General features: G+C 37.1%; 1 protein-coding gene across 2 annotated transcripts in view; it reads left to right on the top strand.

Annotated features, from left to right (window-relative positions):
* The first annotated feature begins 3,948 nt into the window (after window positions 1-3,948).
* The window catches only part of LOC100490887 (NAD(P) transhydrogenase, mitochondrial), a 67,205-nt gene continuing 47,668 nt past the window's right edge, over window positions 3,949-23,485 (top strand). For both annotated transcript variants that reach the window (XM_004912605.3, XM_002936571.5), the window contains exons 1-10: window positions 3,949-4,030; window positions 4,864-5,041; window positions 8,690-8,919; window positions 11,379-11,596; window positions 11,876-11,963; window positions 13,322-13,410; window positions 17,016-17,203; window positions 18,637-18,770; window positions 19,650-19,841; window positions 21,575-21,728. In XM_004912605.3, coding sequence (XP_004912662.1) covers window positions 4,909-5,041; window positions 8,690-8,919; window positions 11,379-11,596; window positions 11,876-11,963; window positions 13,322-13,410; window positions 17,016-17,203; window positions 18,637-18,770; window positions 19,650-19,841; window positions 21,575-21,728 — 1,426 coding nt within the window. In that variant the 5' untranslated portion in view covers window positions 3,949-4,030; window positions 4,864-4,908. The remainder of the gene's footprint in view (window positions 4,031-4,863; window positions 5,042-8,689; window positions 8,920-11,378; window positions 11,597-11,875; window positions 11,964-13,321; window positions 13,411-17,015; window positions 17,204-18,636; window positions 18,771-19,649; window positions 19,842-21,574; window positions 21,729-23,485) is intronic.

Raw genomic sequence — 23,485 nt, 5'->3', positions numbered from 1 at the left:
GCAATCAATATTCCCTCAATATTATTTAAAAGCACCGTACCTTCAATCTTACTTTTCCTTAGATGACAATAACCGCTAATTATAATAATAAATATAATAATAATTTATAATAGTGTAGCTTGATTTTAGACATTAAAAGTAAATTTATGTTATCAAGGTAACCATTCTTTAGGTTAACCTTTGCTAATGGTAGTATGGAGCTCCCTATGGTGCCACCATTTTGCTCAGGTGCCACCCCTGGAAGAGTAAATTTAAGTGTAGATCTCCCAGCTACCTGCATTGACTCACTGTGGGAGTAAGCTTCAGCAAGTTAGAGGAATACATTGTGCACCAGTTGGAGCATCCCATGGCGTCAGTATTATATGCTGGCTGTCTCATAGGGTTTGGTTGCTACATATGCTATACAGCAGCCTAATGTGGAACTATTTGTACTCGAAACATCATAGCGATGTTGTATGACACATTTTATAAGCAATCTGTTGCATTCCCTGTATAGTTGCTAATTAAACACACTGACCTGGCTGCCAAATTTTATTAGACCTATATTATATAAGAATTAATAGGTTACCCATATAGTGATTGATTGTATCTCTCTGATTGGATGCCTAGCTAAACACCTTTTGTATCCAATTGTACAATAACACTTTTCAAGAATTCTATATTTAATTACATATAGAAACACTGGAGAACACACTGATCAATTTAAATAGATGCAGGGAACTTATAAGGAAAAATGGAGAAGGGGTAACAAAATTATTGCGAAAAAGAAGAGTGAATGGCAACATGAACATAAGAGAGAGGAGGCAAAATGGGTAATGTTGTATGAAAATGAGATCAGGGAGGCCGAGGTTAAAGAAGAGTTGGAATTTGGAGCACAGCTTTTCTACCTGTGAATCCACAAGCGATATATATAACATTCTTATGTATGTTTGTACAACCCTTTGAATTGTAGGATGAGTGATTACCATTGAATGTGTATATATAGCATATAGGTTGTTTCTCCTTTAATGTTAGCTCTCCCATTACTGCCACTCCTTTAAGGACTGCCCAATAGCTCAGTATTTAAGAGGGTTAAATACCTGTCCGGTTTTCTGAAGGGCTGTCCAGGTCAAAACCCCCTGCATGGTTTTCCAATTAGGAAAACTGGGCAGGACTCACTGAGATTGACCAATCGCCACTTCATAGCCCTGCCCAATGGCATCATGGCCCCACCCCTGTGACATCAACTGTATGGCCCCTGCCAAGCTGCAAACACCGGCAGAGGTGGCAACCCTAGATATGGATGCATTGCTTTTAAACTAGGACTGATGCAAAGGGCACTGCCTCACTGGGGCGAGTCAGCTTATACATGGTTATACAAAAGATGTGACCAAATGTGTCCTGTTTTCAACTGAGTGCAGGTATTTTCCCTCAATGCCTGTAGGATTGTAAATCCACTTTTTTTCTTTGCATGCATTTATGCCATTTTATATTTCAGGAGTGCTGAGAAAGTTTAAATATATATAGTTTAAGCAGGTCTCGTGTATATATATATATATATATATATATATACCCATAGCATATGAGAAGGATTACAGAGGCTGTGTGTAATGTAAGTGGAGCTTTCTGCCCAGGAAGTAGGAAGTAGAGTATGAAACAGTTCCTGAGGGAGAGAGATTTTGTACAACTCCTGAGGAAAGGCATGGCTGTTAAGGAATATACTAACTGTCCTAAATGTGGTGGCTGGGAATTCCTTGTTAGAGATATCAGTACTATGATGTGTTTGTGGAGGGATTTTATCACAATGGATGATATAAGCATCAACAAAATAACTGTAGCTGTCTATTATTAAAGTCTGTCAATCGAACATCATACCTATAGTTGTGGTCTTCTTTCCTATGTAGTCGGTAATGGGTAACATTTAAGCTTCTGGCCCTGATATTATACCCTTTGGGGCACATTTACTTACCCACGAACGGGCCGATGGCGTCCGATTGCGTTTTTTTCATAATGATCGGTATTTGGCCATTTTTCGGAAAATTATCGCAACTTTTTCGTTGCCATTCCGAATGTTGCGCAAAATCTGCCGATTTTTTCGTAGCGTTAAAACTTGCGCGAGAAGTCGCGCCTTTTTCGTAGCCATTCCGAAAGTTGCACAAAATGTTGCGAAGTCTGAAAGTTTCGCCTGCCGCTTACGAGCGCTCAATACAAAAAAGTCACGACAAGATACGCGCAAATCGTATTGGTAACGAAAAAGACGCAACAATTTCCGAAAAAAGGCGCCGAAAAAGTCGCAAAATGTTCGTTTTCCAATCGGAATTTTTCCAATTCGAATTCGTGTCTTAGTAAATCAGCCCCTTAGAGTTAAAAAGAATATCAAAGAGTAGGGATGAGCAAACTTTTTTACAATTTTGCAGTGAATCTCTCTCTCAATCTCTGTCAGGAAAAAAGAAATTCATTTTTTAGCCAATTACGAACTATAGTGTTCAAAGAGAAAATTCTAAATTCTAATTCTAAAATTCTTAATTTGCTATTAAGATAGCAAATTGGCTCTAATTAGGCTCTTGCTGGATTGCTTCTGTATTTGGTGGTGGTGATTTTCAATCATAAATGTACATGTAGGTAAATACAATATGTTGCCTTGAGAAAGGTCCCTTAGAGGACCTGTATATGTTATGTATGTATATATTTATATAGCACTACTTATGTATGCAGCACTGTACAACAGAACAATAAATTAGTAGTCAGGGCCTTATTACAATAATAGATAGATAAATAAATACACAGTGCAAGTACAGTTGCATTAAAGATTCCACAAGAGGATGGAGGTCCCTGCCCTGTGGAGCTTACAATCTAAATAGAAGGGTAACTTACACACAAATAGGAGTGTATTAAGCAGGTTACAGTGATTGACACTGCAATATAAGTGGCAGTTCTCAGTTCAGATGCTATGCGAGTGCCCCAAGATATAGTCTGTCACCCATATGTAATAATGCCCAGGAGCAGTAACCCATAGCAACCAATAAGTTTGCTTTTAAACAGGTCTCCATTAATTGCTGCTTGCTGTTTGGTTGCTATGTGTTACTGCTCACCATAACCGCCATTGAGTTTATTTTTAAAGAGACTGAGGAAGGATCCAGAGGGATTCAAGGACAGCATTCTAAATATAAGAAGCAGCACAGCAGAAGGGTTTAAGGCAGGAAACAGCAGTAGTAGTGGGGGGTGCAACCAAGCGGTTGCTCTAAGAAGAGCAGAGGCTTCAGCAAGGAATGTGTGTAGACACAAGAAATGAGATGAAGTGAGATGCAGAGGAATGGAGGGCTTTGAAGGTTATGAGCTGACAAAGCCTGCTGGATAAATTGATAAATTGCCAATATTGAGTGTCGACAATAGAGTTGACAGGGTTAATGAGCATGCCATGCTTGTGGATTATCCAGGAGTCACTCAGTAGAATATAGATAAACATATAATATATCTGCTGCCAGTTAAAGTTGCTGCAATATTTAGTGCCACATCTTTGCTGACTTCTTATCTTGGCCAGTCACACACCTCACGGGGCAGATTTACGTAAGATTAGCACTCACCACGGAAAAATATACCCACCTTCTTTTCATTCCTATGGGATTTTTAGAAGGGTATTTATCAAATGGTGAGTTCTAACTTTCACCCAATGATAGTATGCTTCTAAAAATCTAATAAAAATGAATAGAAAAATGGTGATTTTTTCTCACATTCTGATAAATCTGCTCCAATGTCTCACATCCCTTAGATTGCAAGCTTTTATGTGTGTGGCTCTTTTTATCTCCTATATGAGTCTGTGTTTTTATGTAATCTGCATTATAAAGACTTGTTAATAATAATGTTATCATTTCCCTTTAAGTCACTTTCTATGAACTTCACTGTGCTTGCCAGTTTTATTTTGCTTCCATATCACATGGCTCCTATTTTTAGCTGATTTGATACGTAGGCCTTAGCTTCTGTACCAGAACTTGAAGGTCACTACCTGAAGTTTATGCAGTTCTTTCGGGGGGTTTGTGCATAAAGGCTACAGGTTAGTATAAAACACAACCACAGGACATATACCACAGTGCTGTAATACAAGATCACGTGACAGAAAGCCTGTGTTTTTAACACAATTGTTGGCTTGTAAGATTGATATATTTGACTGCTTCCCTGGAAAGGAAATCTTCTATTCACAAATGTATATTTTATAATAACATTTTCTACTGAATTGAGCTGAGGTTTGTGTGACTCCAGTACTAACCACTACAGCTAATCCCACTGCCCGCTTGTACACAGGAGAGGATGCATAGTCTGAAACTAAGAACCCTATTGTGACAACCAAACTGCAGGATGGTTTGCTGGTAAGCCACCTGACAGCCAAGTATAATATCAATATTCAGTCTAATCATTCAGTATACTGTATTTATTTATGTATGATGGTGGCTTTAGCATGTGCCTTTGCTTTAAAGTAGAAGGAAATTCTAATCACTAAGGGGTGCCAAATGTTAGGGTTCCCCCAGTGATTGTAATTGCTTACCTGTGTCAATGTGTCAATGTGGTCAAGGAATCAACCTTCTTCCCTTCTCCTTTTGTAGCAATCCCGGGCTTGCACATGTGCAGTTGAGTGAAAAAGCCTGCTTTTATTAAAGTTCAGCTTTTCACTCTACTATGCATGTGCAAAGACTGAAGGAGGAAACGGAAAGTTTGCTTGAATACACCACTGCCCCTGCAATTTTCTCCTAAAAGGAACACCACCTGGGGGTTTCAAGTAAACGATTACCCTCTCCTTTAAGCTGTTCAACATTAATTAGAAATCTGCATACGGTAAAACTGTTATAATGAATGACTTAATTGTACTTGTATATTGGATTCCACCCTTAGGGCAGCCGAATCGAGAACAAGGTCACCAAGCAAATTCTGCTGGCAATGGGAGGCCTGCTTCTCTATATAAACCGCTCTTCTTTCCCTGTACTGCGCAAGGCTAGAATTTTGCAGCAGTCAACTGGAACACGCTACTTTAAAACATTTCAGCTGTTGTGGAATGCACAGGTGGTTAAAGGTAAAGACATTGGGTAAAAAAAATATATATATTTGTTTTGTTGGAGGGCTTTATTTAAAAAAAAAAAAAAAAAATTGGCCCTAATATTTCCCAGTGCTGTTGTCTGCAGTACACGTTATATATATATAATTTTTATTTTTTTTAAAAATCACCAATTACATTCAGCTGTGTATTTTCTATAAGAACCACGCACGAAATGTTACAAAAACAGTGATAAGTTAACACATTAAATCTGAGAGGGTTTTCCGAGGAATTCAACCAAATTGTTATTTATGAATACATTACCAGAATAAGTAGTTTCAGTCAACTAAATGCAACTGTAGTGCAACTTTTTTGCTTATAAACTGCTACACAAAAACTGCTTTTAGGATAGTGGGCTTTTTTTTATTATTATATGCTGTTCTTTGCTTTTTTTTAGCTTTTGTAGCCTATATGGCCCATGAATCTTTGTTTAGCAGTTAGCTGAAGAAACCAATATAGTTGGAGAGCAGTTCATCCATTGGAATTATGCATATATAACTATATATACACCAACATACTCATCAACCAAAAGAATTTACTAACACATCTGATAAGAATTTCCATGATTCCAAGCCAATTTGAAGAGTGGCCAATCTAACTTACTTTTTTTGTATCTGCCTGTGTATGTACCACTTATACACTACCCCACATAATTATAGATTATTTAAACGTTTTTATGTGACAATGATGTTCCAATAACATATTTGCAATGGCCATTCCCAAAGAAGGCTGCCTGCTGTTTCATCCCAGCTTGCTTCTAGTCTGTTGTGCATGATAAGATGAAAATAATTTTCTTTTAAACCAGTAAACACAAGAAATCTGGAAATGAATCACAAGCAAAATATACGGGCCATTTGTAAGCTTAACTTGAAAGCAATGTTTTTCTTGGATAATAGTAAAGTTCAAGGTTTTTTCCCTTCCACACCCTGTTAGTCTCTTGGAAACAAATATCACTTATGGCGCATTTTTGCAATTTTATCATTGTGGAAAAATATTTTAGAATCATTTTTTATTTCCTACAGATCAATCGGTGCCGACATATTTACACAGAAAAATGAATGTGCTGCATTTCCTATGATAAATCTGCTCTTGCTTTCATAGGCACACTTTATTATCTACATGTGCCTGGTTTCAGCCTGCTGTACAATTTCAGTGAACAGAGGAATCCCTTCATAGTTCTGACAGGTTCAAGAATCTGTTTTCTAACCTGTTTTCCCTTCATAAAAAAACTATTCAAATATAAGTGAAGATGTGCATGGATAATTATACTTTGAGAATTGTACACATACATATCACAACCCGAATTGCTTAATTTCTGCATAATAATGTCTTAATATCTGCTTAATGTACCAATTAACAAGCTCTTGATACTAAATCCACACTTGAGTCTTTTCAAGCATTTAAACCAGTTTATAAGAACTGTCTGTCTAATCTTTAATTTCCATATTAGCAGACAGGGAACCATATGGATGTGTAGCAATGGCTACCAAGTCTTTCTTATTTCTTTCTGCTTCCTCTGGACCTTCAGGATTGTCGCATTCAATGATCGTTCATGAGGGTTAAGGAGCGCTAGGAAAGATGAAAAGATGGGAGTAGTATAACAAAAACAGGGAGCCCTGGGGTAATTGGGCCAATCTTTGGTGAAAGCATAAAATATAATAAAAAAAAACATAATAATGCTGTTTAGACAGATAATCTGATTAGACAGATTTTGTAAAATTGCACGAGGCAAATTGAAATGTACAGACTGGGGCCGATTCACTAAAGGTCGATAAAACAAGCGCTATTTTTAGCATGTGTTAAAAATTTTATTGCTTCTTATTTTTTGGGACTTACCGCTCGATTCACTAAAAGGACACGTGTCATAAATAAGAAGCAATGTTCTTTGCGTTATTTAACTCATGATAAGCGTTTTTCTTGTGTTATTTTCCGCAGCGTGCATTATTTATTGCTGTGCGCAATATATTTCGCCACGTGCTATATTAGCGCACAATTTTACGCACATAACCATTACTTTTGGAAAACTACTGTTCTGAAAATGACCATTTCCCTGAAAAACTGAAGGATGCATCACTCTAGGGCCAACACATACTTGAAAAAATCCCACTGCAAACTCCATGTTGTGTTGCCAAAAGCTCACGAACCACAATTTTCTTTAAGTACCACCTGCCCCAAGTAGGTGTGATATTTAGCGCATTTAGCGCTTCATATGTGTTTGTGAATCATGCTTTAGTATTATTTCTATGCGAGAATTACCGCAATTACCGCACATTTTTTTGTACATGCGATATGCATCTTAACTCATGCAAAATGACTTTGATGAATCAGGAATTATCGCATGCTTTTTAACGCAAAAAAAGATTGCGATAAGCGCTATCAACCTTTAGTGAATCAGCCCCATGATAAGAATAATTTGATTGGATTTTTTGATCACACGTGGTCAGAATTCCTAGAAATACCTCAGATAATATGTACAGCAGTAGGAAACATGGCTTTACAACTACATGGGCAAACTGTACTGATCCAAAAATGTATGTGCTTTTATTTTTTTTGTAGTTCTGAATATAGGGATATTCAGAACTACAAAAAAATAAAAGCACATACATTTTTGCATCCTTTGATGACCCTGTACATGCAGGGAATCAGGCAATTGCCCTAAATCTACCTTATAGAAGATTACAAAGTTGTATGACTGAAAAAAAACAGTGCACATCTGTAAAATCCTGCAAACTCTGTAAAATTTGAACTCATTGTCATTGCTTTTATTAAAGGTAAAGTTTTAATTTTATTTTCTGAGCATAACAACAGACACAATGCATTTTCAACAGAATTTGGACGATACATAATAAATTATACACAATGAGAACAGCATGGTAGAGTCAGAGATTGTTCATAAGTACAACTGTAGGTCCATATCAAAAGATTGATTCCCTTTGTCACTACAGTTCAATGTTACTACTATCTGTATGTGGAATTTCACTACATGATGACAGGATTCCTGAGTATCTGGGTCACACTTACGACCACAAATTTTATCTAATTTCACCACACCTTTTGACATTATAAGTTCCTTCAATCAAAGGTAAGTTTCCAAAAGTTAAACGTACTACTGCCTTCTTGGCTGCGTTATTGTATAATAAGTTATCTTTTCCTCCCAAAAGACAAACAGTTGGGTCTACAATCCTAGGCATAGCCAGATTACTAGCTAGAGGCTTAATTACATCTGACCAGAATTTGCCTATGGAAGGAACAGGACCAGATGATGTGAAGGAAATTGGATGTAGGCAGTGCTCATCCTGTCTTGTACCAATTCTTTTAAGCTTGAGAATTGTCATTGCTTTTTATCCCTGTGTTGCCAATGCTACATAAGAGCTTCTCAGGGAAAAAAATCAAAACCAAAAATCTGAATACAATAAATAAATTCAAGAACCTCTTTAAACAATTGTCTAAAAGCATACACAGCCTATGTGATTATTTTAGTGTGTTTGTGTATTTTATACCAATACTGAGCCTGGAATCCTTACTGTGCCTGCTGACTAGTATGAGCTGATATACTACTGCACGATTCCTAAATATGTAATTGTTTATCTAAATTTTTAAGCCTTCTTAACTTTTCCTTCTTAAAAGGTACCCTTTTCCGAGATCTAGTTGTGGGAGTCCCAAAAGAGATCTCAAAAAATGAGAAGAGAGTGGCAGTAACTCCTGCTGGCGTGCAGGCTTTGATAAAGCAAGGTTTCAACATCCAGGTGGAAACTGGAGCAGGCGAGGAAGCAAAGTTTTCTGACCAACAGTACAAAAAAGCAGGTGCTTCACTAAGTGACACCAGATCTGTGTTTGGTTCAGACATTGTACTGAAGGCAAGTTTTTTGGGTTTTTTTGGCTTGTTTGAAGCTAAATTCAGTTTAGCAATCGATGTATTATCTGCAGCACAAATTTGCTTCTGTCGCTGTTCTGTTGCAGCCAGGTGACACCCAAAACGAGGAAATACAACCTTGCTAAAACAATTAGGGCCTGATTCACTAAAGGGCGATAAAAATTATCGCACTTTTTTTCGCGTTAAAAAACGCAAAATAACTTGCGCGTGATTCACCATAGTATTATCGCGTGCGAAAAATCGCCATTTTCGCATGGGGTATTTCTCGCACTAGTTTTACCATTTTGCGTTAATTTCCGCGCTGAAAAGAATACGATCGCATGATTCACTATAACTTTTGCGCGCTAAATATCGCATTCGGCTATACGAAAATTAACACCTACTACAGGCAGGCGAAAAATTATACAAAAGTACAGTAAATGATTTTTTGCAATAAAATATGGACTTACAGTGTTATTTATTCAAGTCTGTGTTTCCCCCAGAGTGACGCAGCCGCCAGTTTGCAGCGAAATGTTCATTTTTAATACAGTAATTTTCCGCAAGTATTGGCGTGTATGGCTAACATGGCGTGCGTTCATTTGCGCAACTATTTCTATTTGGCTACAAGTGATGAAATGTTTCGCCAGGCATGGATTCGCAGCGAATTTTTGGACGTGCGTTGAATTTTTTCGCGGCAGATTTTTTCATGCGTTTGCAAAACAATCCGCCAATGGCAAAACGCATGAAAAAATTCGCCACGCAAAAATTCACCACACATCCACAAATTGATACAAGTGTCAAAAAATAATAGTCACGGGCAACAATTTTTTTGCCCGCACAACATTTTTGCCGTTTCGGGGATCTTTCGAAAGATTTGCTAATTTTTCACTAAAGAAACCAGAACACATTTGCTCATCACTAGTGGCTACTATTTATAAGCATCTACTATTTATATGATACCATTTATATGCTACCATTTATATGTGGCTAATATTTATATACACCATTTATATGCTTCGACAATTTTTATACACTATTTCTATGCTACCATTCATATTCGGCGATTATTCGCGTAATTTAGCGCATGTACAGGCAAATACCGCATTGAAATAGGCTTTCGCGAGTTAAATAACGCTTGCAATATCACGCGTAAAAAAGCGCGAGTATGCTTATAGTGAATCGTGCGAAAAATCGCCAAAATTAAACGGCGGTAAAAATTTTAGCGCACAATAAGAATAGCGCACGTTTTATCGCCCTTTAGTGAATCAGGCCCTTAGTGTCTAAAACCACCATTTACTTTGCAAGCTGGAAGACTTGGAACCAGCACATTGGGTGAATAAGTAAAACTAAAAGTACATTCTGGCTTTACTTGCAGATTTAAATTAAACTGTAATGTCAATTAGAGGACTATTAATATAGGATATTAGATATTAATACAAATTCAGCGATGCAATATGTAGCCTCTGATGCAGGAACAGATGTCAGGGTTATCAGCACTGGCAATGTAATGGCTGGGAATACTGTTGCAGTTCAGTGGTAGCTCAGAAACAGCAGGTTTCCTTCTAATTATTTTCAAGCAAATAGCAGTAGAACATACAAAGGCAGACAAGTACATTAATGCTGTCTGTTAAGAATGTTTACTGTGTTATCAGCATATATCAAAATATCAGACTAAAGGCCAATTTACAAATTATATGGGGGACTTTGTGTTATATCTTGAGTTTAACCTATTAGTTGCTTTATAGGTTTGGCTTGGGTTAAAAATCTATATGCAGTAAAAGTATGCTACATGCCAAAAAGCTCCGAAATAATTTCAAAACTTCCAGTAACTTTTTTGCCAGAGCTACAGATTGGAAATTAGGAGGTTGCAATTTTCTCCCAATCATAATATGCTATCATTTCTGCAATGTATTTTCCAAAATATGCATAACTTGAAAAATAAGTGGTTTTTGAAAAGCAAAATCTGAAAAAAAAAAATCAGTTTTTACTCTAACTGGATCCTCTCTTTGCTTTTTATCTTGTTAAAGGAGAAGGAAAGTCATTTTGGCATTTTACTGCCAATATATTAGTTACATTAATGCCACCTAGAATGCTATATTTATTCTGCAGAAAGCTTTACCATAAGCAGCCCTAGAAGCTACCTCTGTCTGTTTAAGATAGTAGCTGCCATTTCAGCTTTGTCTCAAGCTTTCTGCTGTAGCTCTAGCCATTGGTAGCTCAGAGAGAATTCTTATGAATTCTTTTGGGAGGGGGGAGAGGAGAGACTCGTGCCCCAAACCTGAAGGAGCCCTAAAGGAGAGAAAGTCTGATACTGAAGAACATGTTTACATAAAAGAAGACATAAAATCCTGTGTTTTTTTGATAGAGGACTCAGTGCAGCGTTTCTGTGAGTGCTTATGGCTGTATTTATATAGACCTTTCTGATAAAGCTTACTTAGTTTTTACCATTACTTTTCCTTTAAGGTACGAGCGCCTTGTTTTAACGAAGTGTTAGGAACTCATGAATCGGAACTGTTCAAGGAAAGAGCAACACTTGTTAGTTTCATCTATCCTGCTCAGAACCCTGATGTAATGGATAGACTTGCACAACGTAAACTTACTGTTTTGGCAATGGACCAAGTACCTCGAGTTACTATAGCGCAAGGCTATGATGCTCTTAGCTCCATGGCCAACATTGCTGGGTAAGAAGAAAGTGCTACGCAATTGGGTATACTTATAACATTTTGTAAAAAGTGATGCAAAATAGTAATTGTGGAAATAATCATAACAAAGAGGTCATCAAAGTCATTTTAATGGTTCCACAAGACTGAAAATGATGATAATAAGTAAGTCCCAGACTTACTTACAACTACTATTTGTTTTTAAAAGCTTTCTTTGTGCTAGCAGATCTCTATTAGCAAACATTTTAAAATATTTAGGAATTTTTGAAAAATAATAAAAGCAATTGTGCCCCCTTCTAGATACAAGGCGACTGTACTAGCTGCTAATCACTTCGGTAGATTTTTCACTGGTCAAATAACAGCAGCTGGAAAAGTGCCCCCAGCAAAGGTATGTATTGAATATACATATTAATGTACTGTAAACAATGGCCTCTTTTCCCATCCCACAGTGAACATATTCACTTTAGCCAATGCTTAAAAGAGAATTAATGCTTAATTAAAGAAATAGGCTAGAAATGTTGTACTGTATGTTTTGGGCTTCTCAGCCCAAGGCACCCATAGCCCTGTAGCAGGGAAGGTCTGTGCCCCCAAAGATGCCCCAGTAGCTCCATCTTCTTTTCTGCTGATTCACTGCACATGCTCTGTGCTGCTGTCACTTACTGAGCTTAGGGGCCCACTTACAATATACTGTATATTTAGAATATAACATCCCTCCCAACCATCCTGCTTTTCATAGCTCAGCCCACAGTCCCGGACTCTTACTAAAAAGTCCCTCATTTCCCTTTGATCTTCTGCATTGAATGCTAAAATAGATACAAACTAATTAAGAAGTAGCTTTTGGCAGAGAGCCCATAAATCTTAACAAGCGTCACCTGCACTTAGATACATTGTTTCTCAGACTTAATTAAGTAGGTAGATTTTGGCAGAGAGCCCAGAAAGTTAACAAGCCACACCTGCACTGAAATACAATTGTAACTAATAAGCTAAACAGGTCTCTTGGGGGAACTGAGACTTGCAGCTTAAAGGGCAAAACTGTAATAACACAAAAAACGACCCCAAAACCCCCAGAAATGTGTTCAAACTTTAAATAAACTGCCAAATGTAGTAAAATGGGAGTGGTATTTAGCGGCTATGGTCAAAAAACTTTCTTCACATTATATGACAGCTCTGAAACCTGTGAAATTAGCATCAGAATTCAATAATTAGTCCTGTAGCATCCGTTTATATGATAGGCCAGCCTCATTGCCTGCTTGATCATTTGCAACGACCCCTAAGCTTAGCTTCCCAATGGCTGCTCAGAGCCCACTGAGCATGTGCACTGTCCTGGACAGTTTTTACAGAATCCAAGATGGAGAGCTCCTGTGACAACTGTAAAGACCTATATCATTACTCTATAGAGATGCTGAAACCTTAAGCCAGTGCAGTCAGTTTAGTATATAAAACATGGCATTTCTAGCTTTATCTTTATGGTTTGATTCTCCTTTAAGTATGATGCCAAACTCTCATTTATTTCCCCTACTTATTCATTTTCTAATGTATCTTGACTTCATAGCATTATAGCATATTCTAAGTCGCAACTTTTTATCTTAAAAAAACAACAAAACCTGCTTTAAATACTCCAACTTAATTCTAACCCCATTTTCACCGGCTGATTTTGTTATGATCATTATTAATGATACTACTCACTAACCTACCTTCTCCATTCTGAGAATGTGGGTTACACAAGAAAATCTTTGTTTTATACAGGTTTTAATTATTGGTGGTGGAGTTGCAGGTCTCGCTGCTGCAGGTGCTGCAAAAGCCATGGGAGCTATTGTGCGTGGATTTGACACCAGGTAAATGAACAGAAATACTGTATATCTCTATACACAGATATTAGTCTTTCATTTCCTCCCTCCCACACTTCTTTCCTTCTTTGACATGCTTTTTAGTTTTGTTTATCTCTCTGTTACTTTTTACAGATGGCTTTAAAAGCACTGAATGTAAGAGATTCAAATCCATTGGATCTATTTATTTCAACTGTGCATTCCTTTCATGCTTAAACTAGCAAAGACCCTCAGTTATGAAATCTTGCAAACCTCTTTTTCTAGGAATCTGGGAGGCTATATTGTTGCATTGTAAATAAGCTTGCTTATGAAAATACGGTTAATGAATTGTTAAAAAACCAACTAGCCCAATTCATTTCAACTTAAAATGCAAATCTCTTGATTTATCATGAAAACATCAATGCAATGAACATATCACAAAACCAAGAACTGAATCTGCACATTATTTAACTGATCTGGTTAATCAAACTGAATTATAGTCACACAAATTATGCAGTATAGTAATAAACAACTGTGGTATGACTGCATCCGTCTGCACATGTGAATCACCAACAACCCCTTCTTTATTCTACTGATTGGATTGGACTGCTTTTTGCCAAATGAGACATATTCATTGGGCAATACATTGACTTCATCATGTGACCTTTATTATCTCAGATTTTTCTTTTACTCCTAAAACCATTTGAAAATAAACTTCCACTCATGATGCTCTCTTTTGTTTTGATCAGCATTTCACCAAATAATCTAGAAAATGTAGCAATCCGATAGATGTTTGCTTTTTCTTCAATGAATATCCACATTTTCTGCCTTTACTCTTTTTTCACCCATTCAACAGAATCTGGCTTTTCTTACCCAGTGTTACACCTTATTGCTCAATAATTTTCTAACGCCAGGCCAAATCTAAGGGTGATTAGAGGGGTAGAGGAGTGGGTTGAGGAGCTGGGGGTGATGAGCAGTAGCAGTGATGTGTAATAGTGACAAGCGGGCCCATGGCATTGCTGTACTAGGGCTAGGCAGATAGATTCTGCACCCTAGGCAAATGCATCTACTGTCTACTCATAGTTACAATCCTGCAGTCTGTTATTTCCTAATATATGTAGTCTTTAAGGCTAGTAGACATCTGGAAATGGAAATATATATATGACTCTGAATTCACATGTTTGTCAACCTCTGACAGATTTTTTTAGGGAATATGTTTGTGCAGTATCTTAAGTTGCATTTGCAGCCTTCTCAGGGTCTCCAACCACAAAACTGTAATGTCTATACAGTAAAGAATACTGAAAGCAATAGCAACTTAGTTAAGTTTCATCTGGGTCGGCAGCAATGCACTAGTCTGTGATTTAGTATTTAAGCGATTGCATTCAAAACACTTGACCCAGGGAAAACCTAGGAGGCTGAAGCCCTCTATATATGCCAGAAAACATTATTAAGCTCTTGCAGATCTGGAAACCTTATATATAATGTTGTGCCTAAAATGAATTCCACAACATGCTAGATCATGTGAAGCCAATCTCCCCATGACTTTTTGCATCTTAATATACTCACATAAACCCTGTAGTAGTAAAACACAAAGACTAATAAGACAATACTAAGAGGTTCCCCACGTTAAACCCACAGATGACCAAATCTGCTATTACCATATGAGAGTGAAGGAACTATTCTTACTATCCCTTCACTTTACTGTTCTACTCACGTGTCTTTGGTGAGTGTTTCCCCCTTTTTAAAATTCACTTAAACAACAGAAACTGACTTCTTGTTACCCAGTTTTTTTTTTTTTATCTCCCATGGGCGTGTAGAGGACTGAAGGTTTATTTAGCCTTTATTCCGGCAGTCCCCTAACATTTTAAACAGTGATGTTTTGAAAGTGTGGTCCTACTTTTCAGTTTGGAAGGGAAGCTGTTTTGCTATCTTAGGTTAAAGTATTTCCCTGGCAGTGTCATTGTTCTATTCTATAAAAAGAGAAGCCAGTGCTCGGCCTCCTGGGTCCCACCGGTTGGAGGGGGTGGATGGTACTTAGAGCCTGGGTGGAGGTAAAGCCAGTAGGTGAAGACAGTGTAAGGATAGTTTTGTAATTGTTCGCTCTAGGAGTGAGAGTTAGGATCAGGTTAGCTCGTGAGCAGCCTGAAGCACTGCCAAGGGGAATTAGAAGGATTGGCAGTCCTGGGTGTAGAGAAGGGACCCAAATGTACAGACCCAGGGGTAGATGTGTTCCCTCCTAAGTTCTGCTATTCTATTGAATTCCCTAGCGATAATCCTCTTTTTTTAACCATACTTTACAAAATCCCTCCTACATTACTTGCAATGCCAGGTATGCTTGCTACTAAGCTTTACAGATTGTATATTTGCAACTGTGGTGGTGTTAGCTAAGAAAACCCTAAACTATTACTCCACTCCATTACTTACTGTTTGGCTCTCTTGAGACTCCCAGTAACTGCTGTTATGATCTCCTAAAATCTAATCACTGTCTTTGCACTGAATTCCCAACATTTCTTTATTTCTTTATATCTCTGGTGCCTACATAGTTTTTTTTTACCATCTTCTAAAAAAAAAGTCTAAGAAATATTTCCAGATGAGCTAGAATTATTCTTTTTTAAGTAGAGTATTACTACACTAGATAAAGCTACAGTATGTTTGTTTATTCCTCTTTCATTTATAAACTTTAAATGCTAAGTTATTATTTAGTAATTATTTCTTTATGTATTTCTGTAATCTTATTTTAATCACTTAGGGTTAATATATCTTCTACATTATCACTTATTTTCTTCCCTTTTTTATTTTGTTGTAACTGAACTTAAGTAAGTATAGCAACTGAATACAGAGCTTTGCTGCAGATCAGTTCCCATTGTAATTAGCTAACATGTTTACTCTGAAAATCTGTTTGTTTTATTTATAAATTAAACACCACAAATGGAACAAAGTTTATTTTCACATTCCCTTTGCCTGGAACTGGTAGAGGCATAGACAGAAGAGATTTTAGTGGCTGTTGTAAAAGCTAATTCTCTGTTTAGGAGAATATAAGAGTAAAACATATGACTAAAAGTATAAAGGATTTCCATTTGCACTGCTCAATAAATAGATAAATAAATATATAAAATATGACTGGCTAATATGGCTATTAATAGGGATGAACATGTGTATAAATGGCCCCATTTAGGAAGCCAATTTTTAAAAAAATGTTCTTTATCCTTGGTATATATTTTCACCTTGCTGCCATTGCTTTATGCTTAGCAGTTTAGCATATGCTAAAGAGAAAATGAAAATTGAAAAGACAAATATATTGCCTTGCAACTGCATGTCAGTTGTCTGTTCTATCTACCTTCCCTTTCATATATACACACATATCTCAGATTGCCCTTATATGTATGTACATGTATTGTACTGTATTCTAGTGCTTGCCTCTTGATATAAAACAGCTACAAAAAAGATAAGACCATGAATCCTCAAATACACGTAGAAGTGCATACTGATGGAAACTGTGTCCCTTGAAATAGTCTGAGAAGTCTGTAGATCATGGAACACCTTCTTATATTACTTTTTCTAAGCAGTTGTTAATGCAGTTTTTTTCTCTCACAATAGTCAGCTTGCATTACTGCATTTGCAATTATTTTGTCCAGACCCCCAGCCCTGGAGCAATTCAAATCCCTTGGAGCAGAACCCCTGGAAGTGGAGATTGCTGAAACAGGAGAAGGTGTCGGTGGTTATGCTAAAGAAATGTCTAAAGAATTTATTGAAGCTGAACTTGCTCTCTTTGCGAAGCAGTGTAAAGAAATTGACGTCATAATCAGCACAGCACTTATTCCCGGTAAGAGTGAAAAGCACCAAGCATTGCAAGGGTTTAACCATTATCGCTGTGACTTTTAGAAACTGTGCAGACATTTTTCAATAATAGATAGTTATGTGCAAGCTTTAAGCACAGGTATGGGATCCATTATCTGAAAACCGTTATCCAGAAAGCTCCAAACTACAGGAAGGCCATCTCCCATTAATTCCATTTTAATCAAATAAGTAAACCTTTTTTTTAAAATGATTTCCTTTTTCTTTGGAATAATAAAACAGTACCTTATACTTAATGCTCAGATATAATGTATCCATATTGGTGTCAAAACATTCCTGTTGTGTTTTTTAAAGGTTAAATGATTTTTTAGTAGTGCGAAAGGTGTGGAGATCCAAATTACAGAAAGATCCCTTATCCAGAAAGCCCCAGGTCCCAAACATGTATTGCCTATTTCTGTAGCTATCCTTGTGAAAAAACCACAAGAGCTTTGTCTCATTAGCGAAGTTTCATTAGGTCAAGTGCCTCATTGGCTTCCTGTAAGGGGTTTATAGAACAAGAGGATGGCTATGAGAGGAGATGAGAAGAGCTTTGGTAGGACAGTTTGAGCAAGGACACTAACTTTGCAAGTTGAGTCAGGAACACAACTGAATTGACGCAAGGGATGTTTCCCTTATAAAACTGCTTTTCTTGAGAGAATATGAAAAGACAAAGGGACGAAGGACCTTCAAGCCAGTTTATTAAAATTTGCTTCTTTTAATCAAGAAAATAGAAGACTCATTCATTTTATGTTAAAAAAAATCCTACATGGTTTACAATTGCCCCTTTTAAGTTGCTTTTATTGTAAAGGAGAGACTTCAGGCTTCAGGTGCTTGCCCAGCACAGCTGGTTAGGGTGGCAATTTAAAATGACGTGAATAAAGTCACGTAGAAAAGCAGAGTTATGAATTTAAAAAAAAAAAAAAGAATAACTTTGTTTTCAAAACACTGCATTATTGCAGATGTTCAGTGACAACATAATCATTTGTTGTAAGTGAATAATTCTCTAGAGAAGCATATATGATTATGCAGAGATTATTTTGTTTGGGTGAAAGAATTTTATTTTTCTGAATAACAAACAACACTGATCAAAGCTTTTTCATCTGTTGGACACTGTAAATGTTGTACACTTAAATCATTCTGTGATGACCATGAAAAAAAAATATCTTTGTCTTGCACTATTTTGGCACGCAAGTTATTTAAAATACCAAACATTACATTCAATGAGTTTAAATTCACAATACCCAACATCATATTTTAAAGGTACAAAAAACATTTCTGGCTGTGCAGCACTTTCTCAGGTAAAGAGGTTAATCGAAATCAGAGCAAGGATAATGGGCATAGATACTGTTTTAATATAATTAAAAGTTGCGGTACAGGAAGATGGATATAACAGTCAAGTAACACAGATATTGTATCTGATAGGAAAAAAAGCTCCAGTGTTGATCACCAAGGACATGGTAGAATCTATGAAGGATGGCTCAGTGATCGTTGACCTTGCAGCCGAGGCTGGTGGAAATGTAGAAACAACAAGACCTGGAGAACTCTACTTACATAAAGTGAGTCAATACAGCTAGACATGTGCTGCAGTTTATCTATTTTTTCTTATCTTGGGGCCTTAAAAGTCTTGACAACATTGAATTTAATAAAAAATGAAAAAAATGAATTGCATATGTGCAATTAATTTTTTATTAAATTCAGTGCTGTTGCGTAAAAGTTCACTTGGATCAGGGTGTGCCGGAAAAGAATATATGTATATATAATATATATATATATATATATATATATATATATGTCACCATCAACTCTCCAAGCTTGCATCTTGATAAAAAAAACTGTATATCAGAATCTGTCTCCTATTGTTATAGGAGGGAGCCACCAAAAAATAGGCAGTGGCTATCAGAGGATGCTGGGAATTATAGTAGAGCAAAAGTAAAAATTAGAATTATAGCAGAATTATAATAGAGCGAAATGCCAAAGTTTAAAAGTCCCTGACCTAAAGTTTAATAACCTTCAGCCGGCACATCTGGATACTGTATTGCATTTGCTGGGGATAACCTCTGGGACAGGAATATCTTTTTATGACTGCATCAGACTTTTCTTATTTCCCCGACAAGAAATACCATTGTAGAGAAAAGTTGTATTGAATAAGTTCTTATTTGCTCTCATCCTTAATGATCAGATTCTGCAGCCAAAAAATATTGGCTACAAGTAGACCTAACTTGGCAGCAGCAAAAACCCAGATGGCTAAGTCTGGAATGTACTTTTATAAACTATTTCTCCTGATATATTTGAGGCTGTGCCTGTGTCAAGAACTTTTAATTTGCACACCAAAAGCACATATAAAGATAAACTTGCGTGACATTCAGCATGTGATATTGTTTGTGTCATGTTAGATTGATCAACCACATTGGTATTCTTTTTCTTTTTCCTACCAGGGAGTTGTGCATGTCGGCTACACAGACCTGCCAAGCAGAATGGCATCTCAGGCCAGTACCCTGTATTCCAACAACATTGTGAAGTTATTAAAAGCAATTGCTCCAGACAAAGAGTATTTTTATCTTGAGCCAAAGGACGAATTTGACTATGGCACCATTGATCATGTCATTAGAGGAACCATGGTAATGAGAGTAAGTATAAAGTAATTCATCAAAAGGGCTGCTGCAGACACATAAAGTCTCCTGATTATTCATTATGTTTCCTTTTATGGAAGTATTAGCAATGTATTTGGCATAGGTTTGATAAGCACAGAGACATACACGTAGTATCACATTTGTTGCTGGTGCATAGTAGTGGAATGCTACATAATGTCTGATATAGTGATATCTGCAACTCACCTTTGCTTTATAAAATACCTTTGTATACCTACCTAATTACTTAATCAAAGATTTTCCAAATAAAATGCAATATCCAACTGATCTACACTGGGCAACTGAACTAAACTGCTAGTAACCTATTAAATATCTACCTGTAGGATCCAGTTAGAAAGCAGTTGACTGAGGGAAGCCTTTACAGCCATCAGCCATACATTCTTCTGATAGTATTATGTAAACCTAATTTTCAGTGACAGCAACAAGACTTGTCAGAGCAAGGGCCACATTAGTGAGCCGATGCAGTCCCCAATCCAACAGAAACAATACTTTCTTTTTTTGGCTCCCATCATACCTTTTCAACCCATTTCATTATGTCTTAAATACACCCATGAAACGTCTATTTACTTTTGTCTGTAAATTTTGTCTCTTGTTTCCGAATTTAGCAAAGATTGTATCATTGCCTGTTCTTCTTCCTTCTCCTGATGCTGCTGATGCTATTTCTCCTTTTGCTGAGCCCCCTCTAATTTTGTGTAGACTTTGGGCACTGTGTGTGAAAGGTACTAAAACTATGGAAGTATTATTAAAACTATGATACTGGACAAAAATTTCAAGTTGAAATAAGTCATTGTGCTTGACCTATGTATCTTTTACTATGAGTCTGAAAGAGGAGATAAGTATGATTGCATTTTTGGGGGGACTATATTATAATATTTAAATGTAATGCAAAACAATCATTGTATTTATTAGGAAGCACAAGAGTTGTTTATCTACTTGAAAGGGGACACATTTCCTAGACTAAAGGTGGCCATGAACTATAAGATCTGCTTGTTTGTAGATCTTTCCACCAATATGCCTACCTAAAGCTGGCCATACACGCACCGATAATATCGTACGAAACCTCGTTTCGTACGATATTCGGTGCGTGTATGGCAAGTCGGCGAGTCGACCGATATCGCAGGAAGCTGCTCATATCGGTCGACTCGCCGATCGGGCCAGTTAAAAGATTTTGATTGGGCGCCATAGAAGGCACCTGACCAAAATCTGCCTTCAGCGCTGAATCGGCAGAAGGAGGTACAAATTCTATTGTTTCTACCTCCTTACCTGCCTGTTTCAGCCCTGAAGGTTAGTGGCGGATCTGACGATCTTTCGTGCGACCGGTGGTCGCACGAAAAATCGCAGATTGCCACGTGTGTGGCCACCTTAAGGTGGGCAATATCTGAGTAATCTGATTGTTTGTCCCGAGGGATAACCAGTTGAATTACAGTGACAGCAACAAGACTTGTCAGAGCAAGGGCCGCATTAGTGAGCCGATGCAGTTCCCAATCCAACAGAAACAATACGATTTAAATGAGGTTTAAATGAAAAATGAATGTGATGTCTTCTTTCGCCAAGCCAGTGTTCCACAGGCCTTATAGGTTTCACATATGTGAAAATATGGACATGCTTCTCCTGACTGGTTTGTGGCTGTAGTCCAAGATTTGCAGTGTTGGCAGATCGTCTGAAATGTGCAGTAATGATTAATTACTATTAGGCCTGTATTTTTTTTTCAGGAGGGTCTCCACTTATTCCCTTCTCCACTTCCAAAGACAGCTCCTCCTGCAGCCCCTGTTCAACACAAAACTGTTGTAGAAATCGAAGCTGAGAGAAAAGCCACAGAATCTCCTTTTAGGAAAACAATGACATCAGCTGGAGTTTACACAGCAGGTATTGTCATCTGGAAACTATTTTTATTTCTATTATAATTAATTTTTTTTCTTCAGGCTTTGCCCAAAGGTTCCTGTGATTTTTATTTTTTACGTTTAATTATTTGATGTTACGGCTGTGCCCTGTGCATAGTTAATGATGTCAAATATGAAGATGTCTAAAGCATATTACAAAAGTATGAAATGGCATAACATATCTGTGATTTTTTCTTCTGCACAAACTCTGTGTGATTCTGCCATTGCCACTGTTGACTTGTTATGAGTCACTGAGATAATAAGAACATGGAGTTAAAGGACAAGAAGTTAATCCCTTGACAGCCACGGGGAGTTTGCTGCAACCACAAAAATGTGGTCTGTAAAGCATAAAGCTGTTATTGTTTAGAGAACCCCTGAGCCGCTCCGTTCTATCATAAGAAAGCAGAACATATCAGTTCTTATTAAATTATTCTTTTACTGTAAAACTGGTAGTGGTGTGCATGGTAAAATATAACAATGTGCATAAAGGGGACAGAACTTACCTCCACTTGTACCAATAAATCAAAATCAATAAAATAAAACATAATGTATTATCCAAAAATATAAAAGGAGTATGCTCCAAAGAAAGAGGAGTTACGACTTAAATGAGATATTAAATGGCTCTCTGAATTACCAGAGACTCGGGGCATTAGTTACAGAATATTTGCCAAGGAAATTATTAGTGCATCTCCAAATGCCTCTTCTTGGGGCTTGATTCATAGGAGCAGCAAATCATCATATCACCTGCCTACCAAATAAAATACCAGTCCCTTAAATGATTAAGGTCCCTAAGTGCTATCTAGCTCACCCAAAAATTAACTACTTTAACCTGTGTCTTAATTGGTGTATCAGCCAAATCTCATATTAAAAAAAAAAAAAGAATAGAAATAGCTCATACGTTAACCAAGCTTTATCATAGCAATCCAGCTCAATTTCTTATCATATAGTGCATTATGATTGGAGGCAAACTGGATTTGGGAATGTGTCGATATCAGCATATCCCCATATCCTAAGCTATCTTCTGTGAACAAAATTAAAGATAATAAAGTAAAAAACTGCACATGTTTAGATGCATGTATGCAAGGATATTCCTTTATTTAATCATTGAGGTGTGAAAGAGTTCAAAACGGATCGACTGGTTGTCTCTTTTTTTAAAGGAGAAGGAAAGGGAAAAACTAAGTAAGCTTTATTAGAAAGGTCTATGTAAACACAGCCATAAGCACTTACAGTAGTGCTACATTAAGTCCTCTGTCAAAAGAAACAGATAATTTCTTGTTTCCTTTTTTGTAAACATATTCTTAGGGTATCTGACTTCCTCTCCCAGAAACATCCTTCATTCCCAGGGCCAGAGTCTGCTCAGTTCTCTCCTCTCCCCCTCTCCTGTTCCCCCCTCCCTTAAGAATTCATAAAACTCACTCCCCCCACCCTTAGGAATGTGTGATCTGAGCTATGCTGCAGCAGGAAGCTATGAAGACCAAGCTAAAATGGCAGCTGCAATCAGACAAAGCTTTTTTGGCTCTTTACTCAGGTATGATAATGTTTTCTGCAGAATAAAAAAACCCAAAAAATGATTTACACAAGTTGATTCATATACTGTACCTATACCATGCCTTGGGATGATTAAACCATTTGCAAAACTGCAAACAGAACAGAGCTAAGCATTTGTACTGTGCATACAATATTGTTACTTGAATAAAGTGTAAAAGCAAATTTAAAAATGACAGTCAACAATTTTAAACTAGC

Source organism: Xenopus tropicalis, chromosome 3, assembly GCF_000004195.4.
Source record: "Xenopus tropicalis strain Nigerian chromosome 3, UCB_Xtro_10.0, whole genome shotgun sequence".
NCBI classification, from domain to species: domain Eukaryota; kingdom Metazoa; phylum Chordata; class Amphibia; order Anura; family Pipidae; genus Xenopus; species Xenopus tropicalis.
The sequence above is the reverse complement of the archived record's forward strand: the minus strand, read 5'-3'. Positions and strand labels throughout refer to the sequence as shown.